The sequence below is a fragment of the Aquarana catesbeiana genome, linkage group LG02, assembly GCF_042186555.1.
Source record: "Aquarana catesbeiana isolate 2022-GZ linkage group LG02, ASM4218655v1, whole genome shotgun sequence".
In the NCBI taxonomy this organism is placed as follows: domain Eukaryota; kingdom Metazoa; phylum Chordata; class Amphibia; order Anura; family Ranidae; genus Aquarana; species Aquarana catesbeiana.
In genome coordinates this window covers 107299780-107324041 of record NC_133325.1, presented here as the reverse complement: position 1 = coordinate 107324041, position 24262 = coordinate 107299780, and the positions used below count along the sequence as shown (strand labels likewise).

The window sequence follows — 24262 nt, the reverse complement described above, 5'->3', positions numbered from 1 at the left end:
AAATAATACTGGGAGTATGCTATAGGCCCCCTAACCTGAGGGAGGAAGTGGAGACGGATCTCCTATCACAAATTGGATTAGCAGCAAGGATGGGAAGTGTTATCATAATGGGGGATTTTAATTATCCAGACATAGACTGGGCGGAGGGAACCGCGCATTCATTAAAGGCTCGCCAGTTCCTTAGTATCTTGCAGGACAATTTTATGGGTCAGATGGTAGACGCACCAACTAGAAATAAAACATTACTAGATCTACTGATTACCAACAATACAGACCTGATAACAGATGTGGAAATACGGGGAAATTTAGGTAACAGCGATCACAGGTCAATTAGTTTCAGTATAAATCACACAAATAGGAGACATGAAGGGAACACAAAGACACTGAATTTCAAAAGAGCCAACTTCCCTAAACTACAAACCTTGCTAAAAGGCATAAATTGGGATAAAATATTAGGAACAAAGAATACAGAGGAGAGATGGGTTTGCTTTAAGAGCATATTAAATAAGGGCATTAGCCAATGTATCCCATTGGGTAATAAATTTAAAAGAGCGAACAAACATCCTGGATGGCTTAACTCCAATGTAAAAATGCATATAAAAGCAAAGGAGAAGGCCTTCAAAAAATACAAGGTTGAGGGATCATCCACAGCATTCAGAATTTATAAAGAATGCAATAAGAAATGTAAGGGTGCAATTAGGATGGCTAAGATAGAACATGAAAGACATAGCGGAGGAGAGCAAAAAAAATCCCAAGAAATTCTTTAAGTATGTAAACAGTAAAAAAGGGAGGACAGACCATATTGGCCCCATAAAGAATGAGGAAGGACATCTGGTTACAAAGGATGGGGAGATGGCAAAGGTATTGAATTTATTCTTCTCCTCAGTCTTCACGAGTGAATCGGGGGGCTTCAGTAACCAAAACTGCAGTGTTTATCCTCATGACACAACACAGGAAGCACCTACATGGTTAACAGAGGACGGAATTAAAATTAGACTTGAGAAACTTAACATTAATAAATCACCGGGACCAGATGGCTTGCATCCGGGGGTACTTAGGGAACTCAGTCAGGTGATTGCTGGACCGTTGTTCCTAATTTTTACAGACAGTCTATTGACTGGAATGGTACCAGCTGATTGGAGAAAAGCCAATGTAGCACCAATATTTAAAAAGGGCCCAAAAAAACATCCCTGGGAATTACAGACCAGTTAGCCTAACATCAATAGTATGTAAACTCTTGGAGGGGATGATAAGGGACTATATACAAGATTTTAGTAATAAGAATGATATCATTAGCAGTAATCAGCATGGATTCATGAAGAATCGCCAAACCAATCTATTAACCTTCTATGAGGAGGTGAGTTGCCATCTAGATAAAGGAAGGCCCGTAGACGTGGTGTATCTGGATTTTTCAAAAGCATTTGACACAGTTCCCCATAAACGTTTACTGTACAAAATAAGGTGCGTTGGCATGGACCATAGGGTGAGTACATGGATTGAAATCTGGCTACAAGGGCGTGTTCAGAGGGTGGTGATAAATGGGGAGTACTCAGAATGGTCAGGGGTGGGTAGTGGGGTTCCCCAGGGTTCTGTGCTGGGACCAATCCTATTTAATTTGTTCATAAACGACCTGGAGGATGGGATAAACAGTTCAATCTCTGTATTTGCAGACGATACTAAGCTAAGCAGGGCAATAACGTCTCCGCAGGATGTGGAAATCTTGCAAAAAGACCTGAACAAATTAATGGGGTGGGCGACTACATGGCAAATGAGGTTCAATGTAGAAAAATGTAAAATAATGCATTTGGGTGGCAAAAATATGAATGCAATCTATACACTGGGGGGAGAACCTCTGGGGGAATCTAGGATGGAAAAGGACCTGGGGGTCCTAGTGGATGATAGGCTCAGCAATGGCATGCAATGCCAAGCTGCTGCTAATAAAGCAAACAGAATATTGGCATGCATTAAAAGGGGGATCAACTGCAGAGATAAAACGATAATTCTCCCGCTCTACAAGACTCTGGTCCGCCCGCACCTGGAGTATGCTGTCCAGTTCTGGGCACCAGTCCTCAGGAGGGACGTACTGGAAATGGAGCGAGTACAAAGAAGGGCAACAAAGCTAATAAAGGGTCTGGAGGATCTTAGTTATGAGGAAAGGTTGCGAGCACTGAACTTATTCTCTCTGGAGAAGAGACGCTTGAGAGGGGATATGATTTCAGTTTACAAATACTGTACTGGTGACCCCACAATAGGGATAAAACTTTTTCGCAGAAGAGAGTTTAATAAGACTTGTGGCCACTCATTACAATTAGAAGAAAAGAGGTTTAACCTTAAACTACGTAGAGGGTTCTTTACTGTAAGAGCAGCAAGGATGTGGAATTCCCTTCCACAGGCGGTGGTCTCAGCGGGGAGCATTGATAGCTTCAAGAAACTATTAGATAATCACCTGAATGACCACAATATACAGGGATATGTAATGTAATACTGACACATAATCACACACATAGGTTGGACTTGATGGACTTGTGTCTTTTTTCAACCTCACCTACTATGTAACTATGTAACTATGTAAGAATTGCACTATATTAACTGTGGATCAAAGTGACTTCAAGTCTGAACATAGGGGAGGGAAAAAAAATAACAATTGAAATAAGGTTGCCCCCAAATTAGTAAACAGTGGGGCAACAGACATAAACCTGTAACCTGGGAAGGAGTTCTTCCAACCAATAGTGGACTGACGAGGTTCAGATGAAAATCCAGAGGCAGATTGCACCTTCAGGGGGGTTGGGGATGCAATGTCTTCCTTGTTTATGCTTATGCCAGACAGGGGTTGTCGCTTGGAAGAGCTTTGGCGATTAGCAAAAGATGATGCCCAGTTGTAACAATAGGCGTTCACCTTATTGGAAAGAAGCAAAGCTGTATGTTTTTCCGAAATTTAAACTGTAGACGGAATGGGAAAGACCACCAGTATTTCACAGATTTTTGGGATAACGCCGCCAAGAGGGACTTAAAGGACCTCTGGTGTTGCATGGTTGTGGGAGACAAGTCCACAAATGTTTGGACCGGGTTCCCCTGTATATTGAGATTTTTGGAATCCTGGGCCTTCCTCAGAACCTCCTCCCTCACAGCATAGAAGTGTGGTTTAACCACAATGTCTCTGGGAAGACCATCTTGGCAAGAGGGTTGAAGAGTTCTATGAGCTCTATCCAGCTCCAGTCTGTGCTCTGGGATGAAATCCTTTAATAAAGTTCTTAACCGACCCTTGGACATCCACAATCGTTTCAGGAAAACCCCTGATACCAAATGTATAGCATCTGCTTCTGTTTTCGAGGTTATCAATTTTTGACATGACTGTGTCCAGTTGTTCCTGTAGTGTTTGAATATATAGTGTTTTGATTAGTCCGCAGAACTGTTTGGTCTACAGTTTGTTCAATGCCTTCTATGCGTGTGCCCAGACTCTGCAGATCCATTTTAATAGAGTTGGTTAGTTATTTGTGCTGCAGTTTGCTAAACCGTTAGCCAGCATTACAGAGAATTTAGAGAGGATCTGAGTGATGTCTGGGGGATGGCCCGGGGTGAGGGGAGAAGCCTGTTGCATTACAGTGATTCCTATAGGGCTATTAATCATTGATGTACCCAGCAGCTCATCAAAAGTTCTGCCCAGGAATGATGCAGGGAGGATAAGAGTACTTGCTGGCATTGAAGGAATACCATAAGTGACCTGAGGTGCTGGGGGAGGATCTGCAATGGATTCTGTGTCTTTCGAGTCTCCTCGTAAAGGAGTTGCAGCCGCCATCTTGGATTTTCCCTGGGCCTGCTCTCCGAAGCTTAGCTGCCTGACGCACCTCTCTTATGCTGCTCGCCTGACATGCGAGAGGAGGCACTGATGTGTCCGGAGTGCGGGTGTGTGGTGAGGGACAGGGCCTGCTCTCGGTAGCTGACGTGGAGGCTGTCACTCGGCTAGAGAGCTGCGGAGCTCCCAATTCACCCCTTAGACATTTTCCATGTTTTGTCATGTTACAACCAAAAACGTAAAAGTTATTTATTGAGATGTATTGAGATATTTATGTGATTGACCAACACGAAGTGACAGATAGTGGTGAAGTGGAAGGAAAATGATCAATGGTTTTGAATTTTTTTTTACAAACATCTGAAAAGTGTGGCGTGCATTTGTATTCAGCCCCCCTGAGTTAATACTGTTGTAAAACCACCTTTTGATGCAATTACAGCTGCAAGTCTTTTTGGGGATGTCTCTATCAGCTTTGCACATCTAGAGAGTGACATTTTTGCCCATTCTTCACAATTTTCAAGTCTTAACACAGATTCTCAATTGGATTTAGGTCTGGACTTTAGGCCATTCTAACACATCTTTCCACTCCATTCACAGAGAGAGAAACACAGGGGCGAGTTTCACAGTGACTGATCACTGATGGCCATTTAGAAGCTGTCACTGCGATCAAGTGAACCAGGAGTTCCAGATCCCAATCTTTAGTATGGGACCCTGGGGCTCCCAGTGAGACCCCAATCTCTGTGCTGGGAGTGCGCTGAGCTGCTTCCCTCCCAGCACAAAGACAGACCTACACATATATATATATATGCGACTCCACGGAAAAAAGCTCAGTCCAGCGGGGCCGCATATATGTGTACTGTCAGCACGAATGGGTTAAACAAAAAGACCATGCTTATAACTGGCATATTCTTTCCTATGCCAAAAATAGTATGATTAGTGTCTTGATTTCTGTGAAGTGGTTAGCACTTCCACCTAACAGCACTGGGGTTGTCGGTTCAAATGCTAACCACAGCAATATCTTCCTGGAGTTTGCATGTTCTCACTGTGCCTGCATGGGATGCCTTCGAGTACTCCGGTTTCCTCACACACTCCTCACACACTCAAAAGACTAGGTTAATTGGCTCCTGTCTAAATTGGCCCTAGTATGTACTGTAAGTGTGTGAATGTGAGCTAGGGACCTTTAAATTGTAAGCTCCTTGAGGGCAGGGACTGATATGAATGTTTAATACATACTGTTATCAAAAGTATTGGGACGCCTGCCTTTGCACACTCATGACCTTTTAATGGCATCCGTCTTAGTCCATAGGGTTCAATATTGATTTGGCCCACCCTTTGCAGCTATAACAACTTCAAATCTTCCACAAGGTTTAGGAGTGTGTCCATGGGAATGTTTGACCATTCTTCCAGAAGCACATTTGTGAGGTCAGGCACTGATGTTGGACAAAAAGGCCTGACTTGCAGTCTCCGCTATAATTCATCCCAAAGGTGTTCTATTGGGTTGAGGTCAGGACAGTCAAGTTCCTCCACCCCCAGCACTGTTATCTAAGAAACATTTTAAGACTTGCCACGTTCATTTTACGGAAAAGTGGCATCTCTATGCATGAACAGTTTGGTTTTTATAACTGGAGCTGATAAATTAAAATGTGAAAATATTTTCTTTCAACAGGATATATTTATGTTCATAACAAGACAACTTAAGGGACTGGAAGATACAAAAAGCCCACAGTTTAATAGATATTTTTATTTACTTGAGGTGAGTACATCATCTTTGGGACATTACTGGAATATATATATATATATATATATATATATATATATATATATATATATATATGCAAAATTTGTTTATTTCTTAATTGTCTTTGTACTTTTTTCTGTTCTTGCACAGAATATTGCCTGGGTGAAGTCTTACAATATATGTTTCGAGTTGGAGGATTGCAATGAAATTTTCACACAGCTGTATAGGACTCTGTTTTCAGTTATCAAGTAGGTAAAGGCATCAGACAGTTGTGCATTGCATATATAATTGTAATATATAGGAAATATGTTTAATATGTGTATAAAAGCTAGTAGAATATTTACTTTTTTTTTTTTTGTTTTGTTTGTGCCTTTATGATTGAAAAACGGTCAGTATACAACTTAACAGATATAACACCCAGTCAGCCGGCCTGTTTTATATTTTATTTTTTGTGTGGTGGGGCAGGTGTTTTACATAGTAGGGTTGAAACAAATAAGTACATATAATTCAACAAATAGACAAAAAAACTTATCCCTGTTATAAAATGGGCAGGCAACAACTACTACCCTCTAATTTACACGTGTGAAGAGTGAATCTCTTATTCAAGTCAGATCTGGCCCAAAGCCTTTAAAATGAGAGAAAGGAGAAGTAAAATGGATTGATTTTTCAGCACTGCTAAGCAGGAAGCAGAGCCTGCACAAGTAATGAGCAAATAATACTATACATGCAATATATATTACAGAGCTCTAGATAGAATACATTTAAAAAGTAATTTTTTTAAATATTTACCGGTACATTAATCTGACTGCTTTCACATACAAACCTAAAACCTTTACCTGACTCAAATTATATTGCTGTCATCCTTCAATCCACGCCAAGTACAGCATTTTGGGCAATGGATGCTGTCCTTTAATGGGTTTGCATTTAACACTTTATATGTAGTAACTGAGTCTCCTAAGTTTTCAGCTGGAAGTGTTTGTGGAAGTGGGTTCTTCTGCTAAGGAGACGTTATGTTAATGTTGCCTGCAGATTCTGAAGTGTGCAGAAATAACAAAAGCATGAATGATTTGTATTGGAAGATGTGTTTAATTAAAGTGATACTAAACACACACTTTTTAATTTACATCTTCCATTTTATTTCTGTATGTGGATGATGGCACTGTAATTATTTAATTAAAAAATGTACCTTTTCCCTAATCGATATACAGCTGTCACATGACCCAACTCTCTCCCAGCCTGTCTGCAGGGAAACATAAGCAGGAGGAGCTTCTAGTCCTCTGCTGCTGGTCACATGTTCAAAATGGAAAGAAAAAAAATAGCCTATGGAATACAGAGTAAAAATGAATATCAAACTGTTTTAAATTGCCATACAAATATGTATTTAAAATTAAATCTTTTATTTTTTGGCAATATCATGGTGTGGACAGGTTTTTGCCAGTCATGGGCTGTGTCATGCCTGTCCAACCTGTGCCTTAGAATAAGAGGGAGGTGGAGCTTCCATGTAATATTTTGCCCCCATTGTATTTAGCTGGTTAGTGGACATGGAGGAGGGAGAGGGCTGTCATTTACCAGAGTGTATACGCCCACATGTGTAACTCTGTAGTCACATGGGCTGCTCAGATGTGATAGGGAGGAAATGTTCAGCATAGAAACTCACTGAAAACTGAGCATGTGCAGAGCTGCCAACACTGCTTTGCAAAATCCATAGCTGAAATGGGGACATGAACAGCAGGATCAGCCAGGTTTTTTGCAGAATACAGAAAACAAATCTCATAGTGACTGAGTGAGCATGAGCAGCAGGTAATACACAATATGATGTGGGTTTAGTGACATTTTAAGTATTGTTAACATGTTATTTTTCTTAAAGGATAGAGGAAGTGCACCTATCCTGTTTGATGCGTTAGGCCCCTTTCACACTGGGGCGGTGGGGGCATCGGCGGTACAACAGCGCTATTTTTAGCGCTGCTGTACCGTCGTTCTTGCAGCGGTATTCGGCCGCTATCGGTGCGGTTTTACCCCCCGCTGGCGGCCGAAAAAGGGTTAAAATCCCTCGTACAGCGCGGCTATAGCCGCGGTATTGCCGCGGTATAGCCGCGCTGTCCCATTGATTTCAATGGGCAGGAGCGGTGAATACACCGCTCCTTCCCCGCTCCAAAAAAGCGGTTTGCAGGACTTTTTTCACCGCCCTGCCTGCGCACCGCTTCAGTGTGAAAGGCCTCGGGCTTTCACACTGAACAAACAGCGGAGGCTGTTTAGGGGCGGGTTTCAGGCGGTATTTTTAGCGCAATACCGCCTGAAAACCGCTCCAGTGTGAAAGGGGTCTTAAGGTGACCTGACTTACACCCACACCTCCAACCTTGATCCAACAGCCACTGCCTCCGGGGATTGTTTACATCCAACGCTGCAAGTCCCCTGTGTTCTGACCTTCCCTGCGCAGCAGAGCCCCATAGACGTCTACGGGGCCAGTCTACCTCCGGCTTTGGTCAGGAAACACTGGGAGACAAGCCCCATAGACATCTATTGGGCTTCACTGTGCAGGTGTGGCCAAGGCACATAGGACTTGTGGTGTGGTGATGTAAACAATCCTCTGAGGCTGTAGATGCAGGCAAGTATGCATCTCTGGAGAGAGGGGGTGGGATCAATCAGGTCACCTTGATGGTACTCTGATGACATAGTTTTGGTTGTATGGTAATTTCTTTACTGAGTGGAGTAATCATTGTTTAATTTTCATTCTGTTTAGCAATGGTCATAATCAAAAAGTTCACATGCATATGGTTGACCTGATGAGCTCAATCATTTCTGAAGGAGATACAGTTTCTCAGGAATTGCTAGACACGGTTCTTGTAAACTTGGTTCCTGCACATAAGGTACTTGTTTTTGTTTTTTTTTCCTCCCCCAAAAAAGTAGTTTATTGCTGTAAATGTCACAATTTGTCAAATTTTAATAATTAAAGAAGACGTTCACCTTTTAGTAACAAGTTACACCCATATTCAGAATGTAACACGTTACTAAAGCACCTGCATGCATATTTGTTTACCTTTAAAAAAATGTACATTTTAGTATAGACTATAGAGTATATTTACTTCAGTCTGATGTAATGTAGTTATACACATAGGGCCAGTGAAATGGGCCATCATTTGTTTTGCAGTTTGATTCCAGTAAATATAGCTTGTATTGGATCCAGTTATAGAAAATGTTGATCGGCAGTAAATACCAGCATTTTATCTCAGAAACAACTGAACTGATCTTTTGATCTTGGCTTCAGTAACCCGTTCATGGTTACATTCATCTGTTGGATAATCTTTGGGTTTGAAAGCTGGTTGAAAGTGATTGAATTCTCAAACGTGTTGCCTTGTGTGTATGGTCAGTAATAATTCATCACAGTTAGGCCTGGTTCACACTATTGCAGGTATGCGTGGGCACGGCAGCGCATTCCTCTGAATGGGCTGCTGTGCCTGCGTTTCACACAGGAAAAAGTTTCCTGCAGCATTTTAAAAATGCAGCTTTTGCACTATGCAATTTCCCTGTGGTTCCCGCACCGACAAACACGTGCTTTTAGATGCATGGAATTAATGGCAGCCCTGTGCCTTTTTAAACAGCAGCGTCTTTTGATTGCAGGTGGGAGAATCGCTGAGATTCCCCCACCCACAATGGTGTGAACCAGGCCTTAAAGTCATTTCTATAGCTTTATAAATTCTTAGTTCCTTGAAACCTCTTAAGGTGGTAGGTTTAAAGCTTCTATAAACCCCTGAATGAGAACCTTAAATAAAATGATGATGGTGGTTACGTTTTGGAATCCAGTGCTGTGGTTTTGATGCTGCAGGGGTAAGTATCTATTTTCTTTAACCACTTAAGCCGCAGACCATTAGTTAGCCAAAGACGAGAGCACTTTTTGCGATTCGGCACTGCGTCGCTTTAACCACTTACCGACCGGCTCCTGTACATATAAGTCGGCACTTTGAAGATGGATATCTCGGTAACGGCAGCAGCTGCTGCCACAACCGAGGTATCCATCTTTACAGGAGCCGGTTCTGTGTACGATAATGGTGTTCTCTGCGGCGTTATCAACGGCGGAAGAGGTGCCACCCCCCCTCCCGCCGCTCTCCCGCGCCCTCCGCCGCTTAACGGAGCCGTCGGTAGCGGCGGAGGAGATCAGGACCTCTCACTGCTTAGGTATGGAGACGAATGAGACTAAGATGGCCGCCACCCGTCTCCATATCATAGGAGGGCGGAAGCGACGTCATGACGTCAGCTCGGCCCATGTGTCTTAAAGGCATATTTTTTTTTATGTCATTTTTTTCAAACTTTTTTTTTTTTTTGCATTTTAGTCCAAATATGAGATCTGAGGACCTTTTGACCCCAGATCTCATATTTAAAAGGACCTGTCATGCTTTTTTCTATTACAAGGGATGTTTACATTCCTTGTAATAGGAATAAAAGTGATCCAAATTTTTTTTTTTTTTTTAAAAACCGTGCAAAACTATAATAAAGTAAAATATATAAGAAAAAAAAAATGTTTTAAAGCGCCCTGTCCCGACGAGCTCGCGCGCAGAAGCGAACACATACGCGAGTAGTGCCCGCATATGAAAACGGTGGTCAAACCACACATGTGAGGTATCGCCGCGACCGGTAGAGCGAAAGCAATAATTCTAGCCCTAGACCTCCTCTGTAGCGCAAAACATGCAACCTGTAGAATTTTTTAAACGTCGCCTATGGAGATTTTTAAGGGTAAAAGTTTGACGCCATTCCACGAGCGGGCGCAGTTTTGAAGCGTGACATGTTGGGTATCAATTTACTCGGCGTAACATTATATTTCACAATATAAAAAAAAATTGGGCTAACTTTACTGTTGTCGTCATATTTTTTTTTTATTCAAAAAGTGTATTTTTTCCAAAAAAAGTGCGCTTATCAGACCGCTGCGCAAATAAGGTGCAAAAAAAGTATTGCAATGACCACCATTTTATTCTCTAGGGTGTTAGAAAAAAAAACAATATATAATGTTTGGGGGTTCTAAGTAATTTTCTAGCAAAAAAAACCTGTTTTAAACATGTAAACACCTAAAATCCAAAATGAGGCTAGTCCTTTTTTCCCCACAAATAGAGCTTTCTTTTGGTGGTATTTGATCACCTCTAGAAAGGTAAAAACAAAAATTGTGCTTACACTAAAAAATATAAGATGCGACTAAAAAGTAGTAAACCATAAATCATATATAAATCAAAAAGTCGCGCTAAAAACTGAAGGTGACAACAAGCAAATGTCTAACCTCATAAGAATATGAGGGTGAATAGTAATCACTAAATAGATGAGTTTTATAGGAGTGCTGAGCAATGTAAATAGACACTTTAAAAATTAACCAAACTAAATGCTGTTAGTTAAGTGGGACACAGAAAACATTGACTATGTCCGTGTGAAAAGATCAATATTGCATGACCCAATCAATGACAGGTGAATATCTCAAATAACTGTAGGAATAATATTGTGACAAGTCTGTGACTAAAAAACTAAACCGTGATGAATGAGGAAAAAAATATAAATGAATAAAGAAAAATACAATAAACCCAAAAAAAGTCCTTAGCTCAACAAAAACAGTAATAATAAAAGTCCATCCATGCTAAATTAATATGCATAGAAAATGACTTGTCTCCAAGTGCTCTGTGAAATAATGTAAAAAATCTTGCTGTGGTGAAAAATTAGAGTGCGTAGACAGACCTCCACCTCTTGGAAAAAATTGCTGCCTCTTACCAGATAGAAATGGTCTCTTAATTACAGGAGACCCAGGGAGCGGATGGCTGCAACCCCAGCCAGGGATCTTTAAAGCAGGCACTCAGCGTCCAGATCCAGGGACTCTCTCCCACCAGCCTCCGCAAATAAGGAAATGTCACCATGCAAAAAACAAAGTGCATCAGACTTGCATCCTTCCTCTGTCTTCTCCCAGCAGATCTCACAGAAAAACTACAAGGCTCTTTCTTTAAAAACTTGGCACTTGTGCTTAGCTCCGCCCACCGTGGGCGGGGCTAAGCACAAGTGCCAAGTTTTTAAAGAAAGAGCCTTGTAGTTTTTCTGTGAGATCTGCTGGGAGAAGACAGAGGAAGGATGCAAGTCTGATGCACTTTGTTTTTTGCATGGTGACATTTCCTTATTTGCGGAGGCTGGTGGGAGAGAGTTTTTCACCACAGCAAGATTTTTTACATTATTTCACAGAGCACTTGGAGACAAGTCATTTTCTATGCATATTAATTTAGCACGGATGGACTTTTATTATTACTGTTTTTGTTGAGCTAAGGACTTTTTTTGGGTTTATTGTATTTTTCTTTATTCATTTATATTTTTTTCCTCATTCATCACGGTTTAGTTTTTTAGTCACAGACTTGTCACAATATTATTCCTACAGTTTGTTTGAGATATTCACCTGTCATTGATTGGGTCATGCAATATTGATCTTTTCACACGGACATAGTCAATGTTTTCTGTGTCCCACTTAACTAACAGCATTTAGTTTGGTTTATTTTTAAAGTGTCTATTTACATTGCTCAGCACTCCTATAAAACTCATCTATTTAGTGATTACTATTCACCCTCATATTCTTATGAGGTTTTTTAGACATTTGCTTGTTGTCACCTTCAGTTTTTAGCGCGACTTTTTGATTTATATATGATTTATGGTTTACTACTTTTCTGTAGTTTTACTGCTACAGGGCTGGCTGTGCAGAATTGTATACATACAATTGTGCTCAAAAGTTTGCATACCCTGGCAGAAATCGTGAAATTTTGGCATTAACCACTTCCCATCCCAGTCATTATAATATGACGGCCACAGGAACACTCTGTCCTTCTGGGCGGCCATAATATGACGTCCTTGGTTTGCTGGCATTGTGGGGGTGCGTGCGTGCAGTCACTCGGGAGCTGATACACGTGCCCGGCGGTCGCGATGTCCGCCGGGCACCCGAGATTGCTCGCCACAGTGCAGTAACGTGGATCTGTGTGTGTAAACGCAGATCCATGTCCTGTCAGGGGAGAGGAGACCAATCGTGTGTTCCTAATATATAGGAACACACGATCAGTCTCCTTCCCTAGTCAGTCCCCTCCCCCACAGTTAGAATCACTCCCCAGGTAACAGTTAACCCCTCAATCGCCCCCTAGTGTTAACCCCTTCCCTGCCAGTGACATTTACACAGTAATCTGTGTAAATTTATAGCACTGATCGCTGTATAATTGTCAGTGGTCCCAAAATAGTGTCAAAAGTGTCCGCCGCAATGTCGCACTCCCGATAAAAATCGCAGATCGCCGCCACTAGTTAAAAAAAAAAATAATAAAAATGCCATAAATCAATAACCTATTTTGTAGGTGCTATAACTTTTGTGCAATCCAATCAATATACGCTTATTGCTTCTCTTGCTGCTTTTTAAATATTTTAATTTTATTTATATCGGCCTAAACTGAGGAAAAAAAATATTTTTTTTCTTTAACCACTTAAGGACCAGCCTCGTTTTGGAATTTAGGTGTTTACAGGTTTAAAACAGTTTTTTTTGCTAGAAAATTACTTAGAACCCCCCAAACATTATATATTGTTTTTTTTCTAATACCCTAGAGAATAAAATGGCGGTCATTGCAATACCTTTTTTTCACACCGTATTTGCGCAGCGGCCTTCGAAGCATGCTTTTTTTTTTTGGAAAAAATTCACTTTTTTTAAATAAAATAAGACAACAGTAAAGTTAGCCCAATTTTTTTTTATATTGTGAAAGATTATGTTACACCGAGTAAATTGATACCCAACATGTCACACTTCAAAATTGCGCCCGCTCGTGGAATGGCATCAAACTTCTCCATAGGCGACGTTTAAAAAATTCTACAGGTTGCATGTTTTGCGTTACAGAGGAGGTCTAGGGCTAGAATTATTGTCATTTAAAAAATGACATTGAAAATATGCCTTTTAAGACGTATGGGCGGAAGTGACGTTTTGACGTCGCTTCCGCCCTGCAGTGTCATGGAGACGAGTGGGCACCATCTTCCCCTCACTCGTCTCCAGGCACAGCAAGGGGACAGACGCGATCGCTTCCCCGCCGCTACAGATGACTCCGGTAAGCGGCGGAGGGCACTGGATCGCGGTGGGAGCCCTCTCCTGCCACCGATAAAAGTGATCTTGCGGTGAATCCGCCGCAGAGACCACTTTAACCTTGTAGCAGACCGCCACACGAAAATGGGGATTTCAGGGTTATGGCAGCTAGCTGCTGCCATAACAACGATATCCGCCGGCAAAGTTAGGAAGTACATTGGCGTGCGGCGGTCGGCAAGTGGTTAAAGAAAAATTGGGATATTTATTATAGCAAAAAGTAAAAAATATTGTGTGTTTTTTTTTTTTTTTTTTTTTTTTTCAAAATTGTCAGTCTTTTTTTATTCATAGCGCAAAAAGAGGTGATCAAATACCACAAAAAGAAAGCTCTATTTGTGGGGAAAAAAAATGATAAAAATTTAATTAGGGTACAACGTCGCACGACCACGCAATTATCATTCAAAATGTTACAGCGATGAAAATTGGCCTGGGCAGGAAGGAGGTGAAAATGCCCTGTATTGAAGTGGCTAATATTGAAAATATGACTGATCATGCCAAAAATCTGTCTTTTATTTAAGGATAGCAATCGCATGAAGCCATTTATTATCACATAGTTTTTTGGATCCTTTAAGTTAAAATCTTTTTTTTTTTTTTTTTTTTTTTTGCTCGAAAATTACTTGGAACCCCCAAACATTATATATATTTTTTCTAACACCCTAGAGAATATGAATGGCGGTTGTTGCAATACTTTTTGTCCTACCGTATTTGCGCAGTGGTCTTACAAGCGCACTTTTTTTGGGAAAAAATACACTTTTTTTGAATTAAAAAATAAGACAACAGTAAAGTGAGCCCAATTTTTTTTATATTGTGAAAGATGATGTTACGCCGAGTAAATTGATACCCAGAATGTTGCGCTTCAAAATTGCCCCCGCTCGTGGAATGGCGACAAACTTTTATCCTTAAAAATCTCCATATGCGATGTTTAAAAAAATTCTACAGGTTGCATGATTTGAGGTACAGAGAAGGTCTAGGGCTAAAATTATTGCTCTAGCTCTAATGATCGCGGTGATACCTCACAATGTTTTCATATGCGGACGCTACTCATGTATGCGTTCGCTTCTGTACACGAACTCTGTGGGACGAGGAGCGTAAATAATTTTTTATTTTTACACTGTTGATACATTGATACCTCACAATGTTTTCATATGCGAACGCTACTCACGTATGCGTTCACTTCTGTACGTGAACTCGGCGGGACGGGGAGCGTAAATAATTTATTTTTTATTTTTACACTGTTCTTAAAAAAAAAAAAAAAAAAAATTGTGCCACTGTTATTCCTATTTCAAGGAATGCAAACATCCCTTGTAATAGAAAAAAAAGCATGACAGGATCTCTTAAATATGAGATTTGGGGTCAAATAGACCTCAGATCTCATATTTACACTAAGACGCAAAAAAAAAAAAAAAAAAAGTAGTTAAAAAAAAAATGTCCCTTTTAAGAGCTATGGGGGGAAGTGACGTTTTGACGTCGCTTCCGCCCTACAATGGTATGGAGCTGGGTGGGTGGCCATCTTCCCCTCACTCAGCTCCATACCGCAGAGGGGACAGGATCCCATTGCCGCTGCCGGCGGCTCCGGTAAGCGGTGAAGGGCACCGGAGCGTGGCGGGAAGGGGGAGGCCCCCCTCCCGCCACCAATAAAAGGAATCTCGCAGCGAATCCCCTGCCGAGACCACTTTTATCCCAAAGCAGACCGCCCGCTAAAGTGGTGGATCCTGGGGTTATGGCAGCTAGCTGCTGCCACAACAACGATATTCTATTTCAAAATGCCGCCATATAATGATGGCAGGCTGTCCGTAAGTGGTTAAATCATAATAACAAAAATTACCCAAATGGCCCTGATAAAAAGCTTACATACCCTGGAATGTTTGGCCTTGTACAGACACAGAAGGTGGCACACACGGGTTAAAATGTCTATTAAAGGTTAATTTCCCACATTTGCGGCTTTTTAAATCACAATTAGTGTCTGTATAAATAGTCAATAAGTTTGTTAGCTCTTTCATGGATGCACGAAGCAGGCTAGACACTGAGCCATAAGGAGGTAGAAAAGGACAGTCAAAAGACCTGTGCAACAAGGTAATGAAACTTTACAAAGATGGAAAAGGATATAAAAAAGATAGCCAAAGCCTTGAATATGCCAGTCAGTACTGTTCAATCACTTAAGAAGTGGAAAATTTGGGGATCTCTTGATACCAAGCCAAGGTCAGGTAGATCAAGAAAGATTTCAGCCACAGGAACTGTTCGGGATACAAAGAAAAACCCACAGGTAACCTCAGGAGAAATGCAGGCTGCTCTGGAAAAAGATGGTGTGGTTGTTTTTAAGGAGCACAATACGATGTTACTTGAACAAGAGAGAGCTGCATAGTCAAGTTGCCAGAAAGAAGCCTTTACTGTACAAGTTCCACAAAAAAGCCTGGCTACAATATGCCCAACAAAACCTTGACATGCCTCATTGGCTTTTTGTGGCATTGGCACAGTAAAGGCTTCCTTCCTTCTGGCAGCTCAACCATGCAGCTCTTTTTTTGGTCAAGTATCGTTGAATTGTGCTCCTTTTAAAAAACACACCGTCGTTTTGGAGAGCAGCCTGCATTTCTCCTGCGGTTACCTGTGGGCTTTTCTTTGTATCCTGAGCAATTCTTCCGCCAGTTGTGACTGCAATCTTTTTTTGGTATTTAAAGAGCCCCTAAATTTCCACTTCTTAATAAGTGATTGAACAGTACTGACTGGCATATATTCAAGGCTTTGGATATCTTTTTTTTTTTTTTTTTTTATCCTTTTCCATCTTTATAAAGTTTCATTACTGTGTTACGCAGGTCTTTTGACAGTTGTTTTCTACCTCCTCATGGCTCAGTGTCTAGCCTGCTTAGTGCACCCATGTGAGAGCCAACAAACTTTTTGACTATTTATACACAGACACTAATTGTGATTTAGAAAGCCACAAATGTGGCAAATTAACCTTTAACCATATTAACCTGTGTGTGCCACCTTCTGTGTCTGTACCAAGGCCAAACATACTGCATCAAATTGGGCTGCATGGCTGTCATCCCAGAAGGAAGCCTCTTCTAAAGATGATGAACAAGAGCCCGCGAACAGTTTGCTGAAGACAAGCAGACTAAGGACATGGATTGCTGGACCCATGTCTGAGACCAAGATAAACTTATTTTGGTTCAGATGGTGTCAAGGGTGTGTGGCGGCAACCAGGTGAGGAGTACAAAAACAAGTGTGTCTTGTCTACAGTCAAGCATGGTGGTGGGAGTGTCATGGTCTGGGGCTGCATGAGTGCTGCCGGCACTGGGGAGTTACAGTTCGTTTAGAGGGCCATGAATGGCAACATGTACTGTGACATACTGAAGCAGAGGCTGATCCCTCTCCCTTCAGAGACTGGGCAGCAGAGCAGTATTCCAACATAATGACTCCAACACACCTCTAAGACGACCAATGCCTTGCTAAAGAAGCTGAGGGTAAAGATGATGGACTGGCCAAGCATGTCTCCAGACCTACACCTTATTAAAAATCTGTGAGGCATCCTCAAACGGAAGGTGGAGGAGCGCACGGTCTCTAACATCCACCAGCTCTGTGATGTCGTCCTGGAGAAGTGGAAGAGGACTCCAGTGGCAACCTGTGAAGCTCTGGTGAACTCCATGCCCAAGAGGGTTAAGGCAGTGCTGGAAAATAATGGTGGCCACACAAAATATTGACACTTTAGGCCCAATTTGGACATTTTCACTTAGGGGTGTACTTACTTTTGTTGCCAGAGGTTTAGACATTAATGGCTGTGTGTTGAGTTATTTTGAGGGGACAGCTAATTTACACTGTTATACAAGCTGTACATTCAATACTTTACATTGTAGCAAAGTGTCATTTCTTCAGTGTTGTCACATGAAAAGATATAAATAAAATGTATTTAATCGTACATCACAGGACACAGAGCTATAGTAATTACTATGTGGTTATAGTCCACCTTCAGGTGCTGGACGCTGGCACACCCTAAACGGGAAGTTGCCTCCCTATATAACCCCTCCCACTACTGGGAGTATCTCAGCTTTTTCGCCAGTGTCTAAGGTGTTGGTCACGAGTAAAGATGTGCTGTGCTGAGCTCCTCTGGAGCAATCCTTGCTGGGGCTAGCTATGCAGCCGGATCCATTCAAAGTGTCTTTTTGGCGAATTGAATGGTACCCGGGCCTCGTATCCGAAGAAGCAAGGTTTTGCCTGTAACGCTTCTCTTTTTAGAGTGCTGGACCCCCGGGATCCAGTACTTTTGGTATTAAGGTCATAAACTATATGAAAATGTATCAGCGCATGTATGCAAAAACCAGAAAGCAGCTGAACACAAGGGTCAAACGATCAAATCCCTCTAAACAGATAAATAAAATGGGTGCAGCGCTAAAACAAAAACCAAAAAATGAATAAAATAATCCAGGGATGAAGAAAAAAACACTAGGGTAATGTCCTTGAAAATATACAGAGCACAAAAAGTGTCCAGATATTATACATGAATCCAACAGGCAAACGTGATTTTCACAGCAATGATGTGTGACTGATAGAAGGACCCTTCACCATAAACCGAATGGCCTCTCACCTGGTAACCAGGACCCTTCAAAAAAGAGTCAAGCGAGCATTCCCATAGGGATCAACAAAGTGAAGGTAAGGTCCAATGACAAGAGACTCCTCCAGATAGCCACGTAGCAGGGGGTCAGCGTGATTCATATAAACAGAAAGGGACAGACATAGTGCTCTCCGTATAACATACTTTAATAAACCTTACTTTCTTGCGTCTCTGGTCAGCATAAGCGCACACTTGCACATACAGCTGTCGTTATCCGCGTCTTTTGTACTGAAATCAGCCCCGTGTAAGATCAGACTGCTTTGCTTTCCTGCTGTTCCGCTGTGACCCTTTAAGTATAATCTGTATAATCAGTCCAACAGCATAGTATCAACGAGGCATCCTCCTCCGATCAAGGCCATAAAGTTTTTCTGGCAGGGTGCTTTTTACAGGTCCAGGATTGTGGGTTCCCTGAGGGTCCCCAGTTCGGGAAGGTTTGTTAACGGAACCCACCGTGAAGGGTGAAGATTGGGTCTTTTGGTTTTACCACAAAAAACCCTGTGGCAGGAAAGGTAAGGTGAGTTTTTCTGAGGAATTTTTACATTTTCTTATGAAATGTCTCCTTTAAAGTAAATCTTGCCATGCCTAAGTGTCACCACTGGGGGCTGTATGGAGCACGTACCTTTTCATGCTTTGCTCAGAGATCCCGCTGTGTCACAAAAGCAGCAGACTTTTTTTCGTCCGGCTAGCAGGCAGACCTCCGGTAAGTTTGGGGGATTTTGCTTCCTCCAGACACCCCCACCTGAGCTGAACTCTTCCCCTCTTCAAGAGGCTGAGTATAAATGAGAATTAAAAACAATCAACAATGCCGTTTTTTTTTCTTTCACCACCCCTGCTTCCAGGTCTCCTCCACGCCATCCCTCCCTCACCCCCGCCGGATCGGAGGCCCCTGCTTGCGCGGGAAAACTGTTTTTTTTTTTTAAAAGAAAGAAGGGGGGGGCGATGCAACGTTTGGGGCAGGGTTTAGCGCGGCACTGGCTTCCTCCAACACGGGAGTGTGTTTGTTTTTTTTTTTTTTTAAAAAGAAAAACTCCATTTATGCTGGCTGCAAAATTGTCGGAGAGACATAAAAGCAAAGAAGAGCACGAAAGAGGTTTTGGTGATACAGGCATTTCCTATTTGACACATTTACTATTTGCATCAGGCTGAGCATTAATAGCAATGGCAGTAGCTGGACTATTGCTCAAGCAGTGGATGCGATTTCTTCTGGTAGTACCTCCTGCTTTGTGCATTGGGCTATGGTCAGAAGGGGGGGGGGGTTGAAACGCCCCCAAAAAGAGCTAAAAGGGTCTCCTGCAAGCTATGGAAAGCCTACTCTACAAATGGCATCCTCCCCTGAGAAGGGGTGGCAGGTCAGAGTGAGCATCAGAGCCATGAAATGTCTGCAGCTGTTTTTAACACTGCAGCCCCTGTTTATTTTATAATTAAAAAAAAAAAAAGTTTACTGACTTTAATCGCATCCCAGTGTGGGTCAAAATGTGACAGGTTCTCTTCCATTACCCAGGACCCTCATACTGAGGAACTAGGGGCAGGAGAAGACGAATTCCCTCAGGGGACCGTGGTGAGGCCGATGACTCCTCTTCTGAGGGGTCAAATGCGGGAGAATCAGCTGTGCTAATTTTAAGATTGATGGTGCAATTTCTTGCTAAATGATCTCTCCACATTTATGTACCCTTAACTGAGTGGGTTCACTAAAGTCCCCTCAGGCTGTGCATGCCTTTTCCTGTCCATTCATTGCTGGAAAAGCTTGTTTGTATCTGAGAGGATCACTCGGATAAGCATTTTTTTTCCCCCTCCTAAAAAGTTTTCACACTTTATCCTATGGTGGAGGAAATTCACTAAGTAGGGTATACCAGCGATTAACGCTGCTATATCCTCTGTGAATAAGTTTGACTTGTCCGGCAGACAAATGCTCAAATGCTTAAGGATCCAACGGATAAAAAAGGTGGAATTCCTATTGGGGGAAAAAAAAAAAATAACACTTCTTTTCTCTGGCAGATTGAGTGTCTCAGCCTGCGCTGACAGTAATGGCTTAATCATTGAGAGACCAGTTTAAACAGGTTTTCAAGGTTATCCTGCTCAGCAGGCCCAGGAGGCAGCTTTATGTTTGTAATAGTTGCTATGAGAGATTCTATCCTTCAGGCCTTGTAAGAAGCTCCTGGCTAGTCTTCCTTTTTGCGGTGAAACAGCTATTAGGGGATGTTTTGGATAATACATCCAAAGAAATTCTAGTGGAAAGCACCCCTTTTGCCATTTTAAGAAAAGGCGTAAATGTATTTTAAAGCTCCTTCTCCTGTGCCAGAGGCATAAGCCTCCAGGCAGTCACGGCTGCTTCCACCGTCAGGTTCAATCGAATAGGGGGAATTCTTCTACAGTTCTCAAGGATCTGGCAGGAAGAGTGTCGAGACTAATGGGGGACTTGCTCAATAGCTCCAGGGTACAAATTGGAGTTCCAAGAGTTCCCGTTTCCCCGTTTTCTCAGATCAAACGTTTCTAAGGATCCAGAGAAAAAGAAAAAGTGATCATGGGGGTCCCCATGTAAGAACAGAGGTTGGGGTTTGATTCAAACCTTTTTTTTTTTTTCTTGGTGCCAAATCCGAATGGACATTCTGGATCTCAAAAATCTAAATTCAATTCCTGAATATAACCACTCTTTTTTTCGTATGGCGTCAATCCAAATCAGTTATCTCCATTCTACAAGGAGGAGAACTGGCGTCAATCGACATCAAAGATGCATACCTCCATATGCCTATTTCCTCGCTCACTAGTAATATCTACTTTTCAAGGTGGAAAATCTTCATTTTCAGTGTGTAGCTCTGCTTTTCGGTCCAGCTACTGCACCTTGAGTGTTTACAAAGGTTCTGGCCCCTCTTCTAACCAGATTAAGGGTCCAAGGTATAAGGATTATGGTTTACATAAGGTTGTTGGGAAAGATGGTGGCTTTATTCAAGGCGGTTCCTTATGCTCAGTTTCATTCAAGACTGCTGCAAAACAGTATCCTATTGGCTTGGAACAAAGGGTTCAAGCTCTACATTCCCAATGTGTCTGACTCCAAAGCCTACGGCTACATCGCCCTGATGGCGCCCGATCTCATCTGATCTTGGAGGCTGAGCAGGGTCGGGCCTGGTTAATCCCTGGATGAGCGAACACCTGGAAATACCAGGTGCTGTTGTAGGCTGGGTGCGCCGGAGCCTCCGTTTATGGTTAATATCCAAAAATCTACTAAGGGGAAAATCCTTCCTTCAGTTACCTGGGAAGTGGTAACAACATATGCCAACCTTTTTTGTTTAGGTTGGGGAACAGTCCTGGAAGAGGCAACTGTCCAAGAGAAGTGGCCCAGATCAGAAATTGGGCATTAACATTTTAGAAATTCAGGCAGAGGTCTTGGTCCTGAAGGACTGAACATTCAGTTTACGGTATTGTCCTGCCAGGATTCAATCAGACAATGCCACAGCAATGGCCTATATTAATCGCCAAGGGGGCACAAGAAGTTTTGCAGCCCAGAGAAAGGTGAATCATATTCTATCTTGGGCAGAAAACAATGTACTTTGCCTATCGGCAGTCTTCATTCTAGGAATAGAAAATTGGCAGGCGAACTACTTGAGTCGCCAGCAGTTGTTCCCGGGAGAATGGTTCCTTCACCCCGATATCTTCCTGTCAATATGTCAAAAATGGGGGATCCCAGACATAGATCTGTTTGCGTCCAGGTTCAACAAAGAAATCGTCATCTTTGTGTCGAGAACAAAGGATACACTAGCATGCGGAACAGATGCCTTGCTATTCCCGTGGAATCGGTTCTCACTGATTTATGCATTCCCTCCTATTCTGCCTGCGTCCACGACTTCTTCGCAGGATCAAGCAGGAAGGGAAGTCATTGATTCTTGTGGCCCAGGAAATCTTGGTATGCAGAGATTGTACAGATGGCAGTAGGGGACCCATGGACCCTACCATCACGGCCAGACCTTCTCTCGCAAGGTCCAGTGTTCCATCCTACTTTACAAACGCTAAATTTAATGGTCTGGCTATTGAGACCCACACTCTGAAGAAGCGTGAGCTGTCAGGTTCAGTAGTTTCTACCTTGGTTAATGCAAGGGACCCAGCCTCCATAATTCTATATTATGGAGTCTGGGAATCGTATGTCTCCTGGTGTGAAACCAGGAGTTGCACCCCAGGAAATAGGTCAAAGGTAGAATCCTTGACTTTATGCAGATGGGGAGAGAAATAAGGCTGGCCTTGAGTGCTTTCCAAAGACAGGTCTCGGCCTTATCGGTATTATTTCAAAGACCACTTGCTCCACATTCTTTGGTTCGTAACTTTATTCAGGGGGTAACACTGCTTAATCTCCGGTTAGGTACCCCCTGAACCCTTGGAACTTGAATTGAGTTTTGTCGGCATTACAAAACAGCCTTTTTTTTAGGCCGATACAACATATTACCTTGGTCCTTTTTTGACAAGAAAACTATTTTTTTCTGGTAACCATATCTGCTGCAAGAAGAGTATCAGAATTGGCTGCTCTTTCTTATAAAGAGCCATATTTTTATTGTTCACAAGGATAAGCTAGTATTGTGTCCTCATCCTAACTCTTTACCAAAGGTAACATCAGCTTTTTATCTAAACCAGGATATTGTTCTACCTTCATTTGTCCAGAACCCTGTTCTGTGGAAGAAAAATTACTACATTCTCTTTATGTGGTGAGAGCAGTCAAAGTCTACTTAAAGGCGACTGCTCAGATTCGGAAAATGGATGTTTTGTTCGTGTTGCCTGAAGGTCCTAAAAGAGGACAGGCAGCATCGAAATCTACTATTTCTAAATGGATTCGACAAATAATCGTTCAAGTTTATGGTTTAAAGAGGTAGTTCTACCCTCTCAAATCTAAGCGCACTCCTCTAGGGCTGTTAGTGCTTCGTGGGCAGTGCATCACCAAGCCTCCATGGCTCAATTCTGCAAGGCCGCAACTTGGTCTTCAATCCATACATTTACCAGATTCTGTCTGGTGGATGTAAAAAGACATGAGTATGTCACCTTTGGGCGCAGTGTAGTGCAGGCAGCAGTATAAATCCTCTGATCTCATGGTGCCCTACTTTCATTGTGTCTCCCTCTCCTCAGTTGGCATTGCTCTGGGACATCCCACATAGTAATTACTATGGCTCTGTGTCCCGTGATGTATGATTAAAGAAAATAGGATTTTTATAACAGCTTACCTGTAAAATCCTTTTCTTTTGAAGTACATCACGGGACACAGAGGTCCCGCCCCTCTTTCTAGTATACACGTGTATTGCTTTGCTACAAAACTGAGATAATCCCAGTAGTGGGAGGGGTTATATAGCGAGGCAACTTTTTGTTTAGGATGTGCCAGTGTCCAGCACCTCAAGGTGGACTATAACCACATAGTAATTACTGTGGCTCTGTGTCCCGTGATGTACTTCAAAAGAAAAGGAGATATATATATATATAAAAAAATATATATATATTAGTGTGTGTGTGTGTGTGATTCTGCATTTCCAGGTAGGGGGCGCATGCTGCTGTCACTGGCTTCAGCAGTTCCTGGCCAATGATTTATGACCGTAACCCTCCGATCGTCCGGAGAAAACTTTGTGTATGTAAACACAAAGCTCTCTTCTGACAGCGGCGATGTCCCGTTTTTTTTTCCCCCCTGCAAATCGGGACATAAAAACTGGCACATTCCTTAGTAAAATCAGCACGTAATAAACCTAGTTGGGCACACATTTAATGCTTTGATTGCCCCAGATGTTAACCCCTTCCCAGTCAGTGTCATTAATACAGGGTTAGTGTATATTATTTACACTGATCACTGTATTGGTGGCACTGGTGATGTCAGTGGCAGTTAGCCAGTTCCCATAAAGTATCAGGTTGCCTGCTGTCCTGCTGATCAGTCATTACTAGTATAAAATTAAAAAAAATATAATAATTCAAATTCCAGTATATACAGTATATGAGACGCAATTTTGTAGACGCTATAACTTTCACACAAACCAATCAGTATATACTTATTGGTATATTGTT

The 24262-nt window shown here is 42.1% G+C and overlaps 1 protein-coding gene across 1 annotated transcript in view; it reads left to right on the top strand.

Annotated features, from left to right (window-relative positions):
- The window catches only part of PDS5B (PDS5 cohesin associated factor B), a 191594-nt gene that overhangs the window by 61000 nt on the left and 106332 nt on the right, over positions 1-24262 (top strand). Inside the window, exons 4-6 of the mRNA XM_073613341.1 lie at positions 5457-5543; positions 5679-5776; positions 8269-8395. Coding sequence (XP_073469442.1) covers positions 5457-5543; positions 5679-5776; positions 8269-8395 — 312 coding nt within the window. The remainder of the gene's footprint in view (positions 1-5456; positions 5544-5678; positions 5777-8268; positions 8396-24262) is intronic.